This window comes from Montipora capricornis, chromosome 8 (assembly GCF_036669925.1).
Source record: "Montipora capricornis isolate CH-2021 chromosome 8, ASM3666992v2, whole genome shotgun sequence".
Taxonomy (NCBI): Eukaryota; Metazoa; Cnidaria; class Anthozoa; order Scleractinia; family Acroporidae; genus Montipora; species Montipora capricornis.
The window spans coordinates 51245613-51253112 of record NC_090890.1 but is presented as its reverse complement, the minus strand read 5'-3'; the positions used below and the strand labels follow the sequence as shown (position 1 = coordinate 51253112).

Genomic DNA, 7500 nt, shown 5'->3' with positions numbered 1-7500 from the left:
TTCTAAACTTGAAGTATTTGGTTGGTTACAAGCGTGTTGCGCTAGTTGTTGACGTGGTATGTTGATCATTGTAGATGTTATTCAAGATCAATACTAAGATTGCGAGTACACGCATTATTTAAGCGTCAAAATTGATGTTTCAGCAGGAGCAAGAGAACTTGTGTCCTCACGCTTTCATGCTCACCTACGCTTTATTATTATTATTATTATTATTATTATTATTATTATTATTATTAAAAAGAATATTACTAGAGATAGAGCAGTTTTCAATTGAGTGTCGAAAGTAATTAGATAATTACTTTGGTTTACGATTACTTCACTCAGTGATTGGTTCAAAATTGTCGCGCCATTTTTTCATCCAATCAGAAGTGAGACCAAAACCAATCGTGGCTCACGCGTGCACATTTTCCCGCGCTTTGTGTCGACTACGTGTAATTACTTCGAGTTTTGATTGGTTTGCCAGATTGTCTCAGTCCTTTTTGATTGGCCAAAGTAATTACTTTGGTTTTGGTTTTACGACACTCAATTGAAACTCGCTCTAGGACGCACTTTACTAATCCATGCAGGATTATTATTTGTTATTAAGTTCTGACAGTGACGTCAATTTTTGTGGAAGCGATCTTCCTCTTATCTAGGTAAGATGGAGGTATATAGATAATAAGATCACCCCTTCTCTTACCACTATATACGGAGCAGCCATTCCTCCAACTCGAGCACAAAGTGACGAAAAACCCACTCCGATGGTTCTGTAAAGAATCAAGCATTAACGAGGACAGTGAAAATAATTTTAAGATAAAAACTAGCGATAAAATTTTCCGACGTTTCGATCTCGCTGAGATTATTTTCAAGTTTGAAAAAAGTGAATAAAACTTTGCCTATAAGAAGTAAAATCACACGTGAGAATATTAAAAGCGATAAAAATGTGGAAACATGTACTAAGCGTTACAAAAGGTAAGTGATAAAAATGAAAAAAAGGCTAGATAACAATAGGACAAAAGCTTTACAAAAGAATATATGAAATACTCCGAGCTATAAAAATAACTTTGCACGGATGGAGTCAGACGGCGTGTTCAAAGTTGGACTTTCCTTCTTCCAGAAATTGGCTTTATGTCGTGGTCTTGACTTTGCTCTTCCACAGCGAGTATCATCTAAAGATATCCTAGCAGCCTTTGAAAAGGCCTTCTGGAAATTAGAGCCGGATTTGAGTGAAGACAACAGAGAACTAGCGGCTACGACATTGCGATCTATAGCTCTAAACTACACCGAACGCAAGACTCCAGCACCACCAAGAGCAATGCTAAGAGCAATTGGCCAATTAAAGAAGAGGAACGACATTATTATCACTAAGCCTGATAAAGGTTCAGGAGTGGTGGTAATGGACAAGTCAGATTATGTGCGCTTACTGAAGGAGTCATCAATTAACGATGAAACCAAGATTAAACCTGTCAGCGCTGAAAGACCTAAAATGAGAGGGAGACCACCAAAGCATTTTCATCCTCTACTTGAGAAAGAGAAGGAATTAACCGCCACCGTAAAAAGAATTCTTCCCAAAGATATTGCTGATTCTGTTGTTCAAAAAGGTTCAAGACTTGCCCACCTGTATGGTCTACCAAAGACTCACAAGAAACAACTCGCGATGCGTCCCATACTATCCGCAACAGGTACATATAACTACAAGCTAGCAAAATGGTTGGACGAAACGCTCAAACCTCTGTCAATCAACGACCATACCGTCAGTGATATTTTTGGCTTCGTGGACGACCTACAGAACCTCCAAGTTGATGCTCACAGCATCCTTGTCTCATACGATGTCTCTTCGCTTTTTACTAATGTACCTGTTGATGAGACAATCGAAATTCTGGCCGAAAAAGCATTTAAGGGCGACTGGTTTAACACAGAACATAATCTCCACATTACGAAAGCAGATCTAGTAGAACTGTTGAACATTGCCACGAAGAATCAATTGTTTCAGTTTGAGGGAATTTTGTATGAACAAGTGGATGGCGTCGCCATGGGCTCGCCTCTGGGACCCCTGATGGCTAACGCATTCATGTGTAGTATTGAAGAACGACTCCAAGGCCAGGGAAAAATGCCGGATTTCTACAAACGTTATGTGGACGACACGTTGAGCATAATGCCTAACGTAGAAACAGCTGAAGCATTTCTATCCACACTGAATGACAGCCATCCTTCAATTAACTTCACCATGGTACTAGCCGCAAACGGCACACTTCCCTTTCTGGTGGTGGAAATCGTGAAACACATGTCCCGCCTGGAGACAAAGGTGTATAAAAAGCCAACAGATACTGGATTATTACTACATTATCAAAGTCATGTCGATGTGCGATATAAACAGTCACTGCTAAAAACAATGCTGAATCGTGCTTTTAAGCTCTCTTCGAGCTGGCAACTGTTCCATCTAGAATGTGAACGTCTCAAGGAGACTTTCTCTCGGCTTCATTACCCAGTCCCACTCTTACAATCAGCAATCAGAGATTTTGTTACCAAAAGTTTCAGGGGATGTAAGATCCAAACAGACCTGTGACAATAAGAAAGCACCTGTGAGAATAATATTACCATTTAAGGACCAGAGATCAGCGAATTCTGTGCGAAGACAACTTGGAGAATTAAGTCGCAAAATCGGAAAAGATATCCATCCCGTGTACACAAGCCGAAAGATCGGATCTAACATCAAGCCAAAAGAAAGCAAACCCCCTATTTTTAACCAACAATTTGTTGTTTACCATTTCAAGTGTGATCTGTGCGATGCGGATTATGTCGGCTACACATGCCGACACCTGTATCAACGCATTGAAGAACATAAGGGATCTGCCATCGGGAAACACGTCAGAGATCAACATGGGAGGGACCCAAGGGACATATCTCGTAGTTTCAAGATCTTACGGAAGTGCCAGAGCAAATTTGACTGCTTAATTTATGAGATGCCTTTTATAAAAGAACTAAAGCCAACTTTGAACACGCAGTCTGACTCCATCCGTGCAAAGTTATTTTTATAGCTCGGAGTTTTTCATATATTCTTTTGTAAAGCTTTTGTCCTATTGTTATCTAGCCTTTTTTTTAATTTTTATCACTTACCTTTTGTAACGCTTAGTACATGTTTCCACATTTTTATCGCTTTTAATATTCTCACGTGTGATTTTACTTCTTATAGGCAAAGTTTTATTCACTTTTTTCAAACTTGAAAATGATCTCAGCGAGATCGAAACGTCGGAAAATTTTATCGCTAGTTTTTATCTTAAAATGTATTTCGAAGAAACTACTTATTAGTGAAAATAATGCACAAAATAAAATAAAAAGAGATGTGAAAATCCAAGATATTAACAGATATTAACAGAGCCATCAGGAGGGCAATGTGTTCTTCTGGTTTTCCTTGGTCAAAAGAAAATTATGTCATCATACATGTCTTTCTTAGCGCACAGAGTTAAACAAAAGCGGCTACTTATTTAGTCCACCGTATGAAGAGTTCTTTTTCAATGGTCCATTTCCGAGTTCTGTTTGCCTTAAAAACGAGACTTGGGCGAGAATTTCAAATCATAAACGGAAATGTGGTTAATTCTATGAAGATACTTCACTGAGTTCACTCAATTTGATTTGAAAGATTTCGCTGGCAAACTCGTTTCGAAACGGAGGGAGCCAGTCATTATGTGCTTGTCAGTATTAGGATGCGTTTGACTGACCCTATTCCGGAATAAAAATACGCAGTGATGATTCAAAACGGTATGTTTGGCGTTTTGAAGCAACAAGGATAATAAAAATATGTTTAAAATAGCAGTTTAGCAGGTGTTTGATAATTTTAATGGGAATCTCCGTAAAAACGAAGGTTTTCTAAGAAATGTTTAAAAAACTCGCAGCAGTGTTTTATCGGGTTTAAAAACACGAGCTGTAGCCCTTAATGATTGGCTTAAGGTGATTCCCTTGTTTTGCACCGCGCATCTCATACTGCGCATAACATTGCAACTTCGGAGATGATGGCGTTTCACGCTGGCCATCTAAAGAGAGGCAACAATGTTCGCTTTTGCTGTTCAAGAGCTTCCAAGTACAATCATGATAATTCTTCTTAGTTAAGGTGCTGTTTTGGAACTCGCCCCAGTCCTTTCCCGGAAAAAGATCACTTTGAAGCTGAAATTGCCCCTTTGCCACCCATTTATCATCGTGTTGCGAAGAAACGAGCACTGTGAACCCCCGTCCCCCCCCCCTAATTTTTAATGGTCTCATATACTCGTAATAGGCACACAGAAAACATATTTTAAGACATATTTTAAGGAGAAAAAAAGTTGGATGGTAGAAGTTGTAGTATTTACATATAAATGACGTGATACTGCATTTGGAGACCGACACTGAGTGCAAGGTGATGACTGTAAACAATACCAGCCACTATATTTAAACTTTTTTGTTGAACCAGTCACTCATCAGAATTTCCCACCTCATCCTGTCGTTCTCTTGATCTTCGGTGGGCTTTTTCCCTCACACCTGAATCGTCATTTTCATCAAAGAAGTGAATAGCTGTTCCATCATCCATAATAATCCTGTCACACTCAAGGCGTCCTCCCTCAGCCTGTCGCGGCAGCTCAACGACACTTCCTTCTCCCATGATGTTGCCATTATCAGATCCTCTGCTACTGTTACTACCTTTTGCTGATAGTTTCTGATGAGGTTTCGTATCATCTGTATGCACTGGGCGATCTCTAGAACCCACAGGAACCAGTGCAGTGACAAAATTTAATGCAATGTAATACAATCTTAGCATTAAAATCTCTGCACTGCTACAGTAAAACCACCTAAAAGTATTAAAGAGTGATTTTAAAAAGTTTTTAAAAGTGCAAAGTAAGCAGTGGCAAAATGAGACCTACCTACCATTTTGGACAAAACTCGTTGGGAAAATGTGGCAGTCTGATTTGTCAGTGATTAAGATTAAATTCTTCCTGCTTCCCCACCTCCCCCCACATTCCAATGTTGGTTAAAAAAACGGCCAAAGGCTTGCACAGTATTTTGCCTCATTATTGCAACATTGGTAATAAGGGAAGGGGGGGGGGGGGGAAGAGGGGTAAGGACGGATATACTTTGTGAGTGCATGTCAAATGATGCCAAAGCTAGAATTTTTCCCAAGAGTTTTGTCTAAGATTGAAGGTGTAGGGGGGGAAGGCCACCATGGAAACTACTGTACTCTGAGCCTCGCTGTGCCAATGCCTTGCCAATGTCTTGCCAATGTCTTGCCCCTACCGCAGAGACCCTCTCCTGTATCCCAGTTCGAATTTACAGTACAGAACCATGCAAAAGTAAGTTGACAGTCTCGACTCGATCATCACGAGAATTGAGACTTGATTCACTCGAAATCAAACTAGATCCTTGACACTTGATTCTCACAAAATCACGGACGGGAAACCTTGTCAGTTATTCATAATCAATTCAGCTTTCGCGAAAGCATTACTCCTCGATTAAATCACAACAGGAACTGCTTGATTCTCGACTGCCGTTCCTCGATCCTCGCGAGACTCGAGACTCGAAAGAGGTTGCACAGTACTGTAATTTCACGGTAGACACCGATCGGGAATTATTTTGTTCCTGCTCAGAATGACATCATTTCATAAACTAGACAGGGTAACAATGACACCAGCAAACACCTATAACTAAGTACTATTATTTATTACCCAGATAACAACGTTTGGAAGTATTATTAGAAGGTTATTTGGGTTCATTCTTGATTAGAAGAGTTTGACTAACCTGTCTGAATTTCAGCCACTTCAAAATTATTCACACGATTTTTTCCATTTTCTTTTAGCTTTGAAAGAGCTTCACTCAGCATTTTGCCCTCTGCTTCTTCCTTTTGTTGTCGTTCTATACGACGTTGCCTTGCACGCTCCAATTTTATCGATTCTTTTTCTTGCAGATGCCTTGCGATTTCCTTCAACAGCAAAGAAATGATGTCTCAGATCTATTTTTGTCAAACAGCCACTTCTGCCGGCTCTTAAAGTTAACAGCAAGTGTTTGAAATTCTTTAAATTTCATTCTTTTGTATGAGGCCGCGCAACATGAAATTTCAAGCATCCCAAACAATTATTACACCCACAACAGTCACAAAGAAGCAATACTAGTGCAATAATGCTGCAGAGATGATGCTTAATGAACCTTTTGTAGATAAATACATTGAGAAAACATTAAGTGATGGAGAAAGTCTGACTTCTGCTGGCATTCAGATCTAACAAAAACAAAAGTTTGTCTTCATAAAAAATCATACTGTAAAATCCAAGTTACTATATTGAATTTTAGGTTTGACTCAAGTTCCCGTCATTCTGCTTGACTGACTGTCAGTCATATTACGGAGCTTACATGTAAGCACACAATGACATTGCAGAGTCACAGACGGCAACTGGATGTTAGCTGTTTTCCTTTTTAACTTGTCTTGGCACTACTACATTCACACTGCTAAGCATATTTTCACAATTAGAGACGATTAGTTAAAAAATCTGAGAGAGACCACAGTTGTCTGTCCTTGCGTGAAAAATGATCACTTCCGGTATCCGTCCATGCCTCAAAACATCGCGTGCTTAAGCTCCCAATTGACAATTGAATATAAACAATCATTAACTTTACTAGATCTATGACGATTCAAATTACACTAAACAAAGTTTCAATTCAACACAAAAACAAAAAAAATGTTTTTTTGTCATTGTGAACATTTCTTTATACCAAAAAGTCTTGAATTTATCCATTCACGCCTAAAGCGCATCTAATTGGAGAGTAAAATCGTCTGTTGTTAGCCAGGGTAAAATTTACAAGTCTTACTCTCAGGTAGGGAAGAGTTACAGCTTGGTTTAGATTAGCTTTGTTGAGTTCCATCTCACATGAGGTGCCAGTGTCACACAAAAGAGCACGCTCCTTGAGAGTGCCCTTCCCTACCTGTGACATTAAATTTGACCGATTGTTACTTGTACGTGTAAGTCATAATTTGAAAAATGAACTCTGAAGTTTGATTTTCAGTTGTCCTTTTTCTATTGCAATGCAACTACCTTAATCCTTCTTTGGGTGCATTACATCATTAAACAATACTATCGTTACACGAAGTTGCATCTCTGCGATTCTTTGTGAATGGTTCATGGGTTCCTCAGTGTCCAAACTAATTTTACGACCAAGGGGTTGCAAGACAGCATCTATCAGAAAATTTCTAATTTAATTTAATAATTATTATTAAAAGACTCGGGGTGTTGGCAACATTTCTGACAGTGTAAAAAGCGGTTTTACTTGACTTACATCATAGTTTAACCCCTTGACTGCTGGGAGTTAGGAATGTTGCGTGACATCCAAAAAACGGCTGCGAGGGAGACTAGCTGGGAGTGAGACTTACCATATTTTAATCTGTACCATACAATACATTACATACTTAATTGACCGCTTCCCATAGGGGCTTTTCAGGGCCAATGAAACACAATGAAACGATGGAACAGAACAAGAACAACTGTGGAACAATAACTTGAACCAAGT

The 7500-nt window shown here is 39.2% G+C and overlaps 1 protein-coding gene and 1 pseudogene across 1 annotated transcript in view; one reads left to right on the top strand and one right to left on the bottom strand.

Annotated features, from left to right (window-relative positions):
• LOC138014107 (uncharacterized) overlaps positions 1 to 7500 on the bottom strand; it is a 10974-nt gene that overhangs the window by 3398 nt on the left and 76 nt on the right. The window contains exons 2-5 of the mRNA XM_068861135.1: positions 6805 to 6918; positions 5747 to 5923; positions 4445 to 4732; positions 680 to 746 (exon numbers count right to left, since the gene is read on the bottom strand). Of these exons, the coding sequence (XP_068717236.1) occupies positions 680 to 746; positions 4445 to 4732; positions 5747 to 5923; positions 6805 to 6918 (646 nt within the window). The remainder of the gene's footprint in view (positions 1 to 679; positions 747 to 4444; positions 4733 to 5746; positions 5924 to 6804; positions 6919 to 7500) is intronic.
• LOC138014442 (uncharacterized) lies at positions 1207 to 3171 on the top strand (annotated as a pseudogene).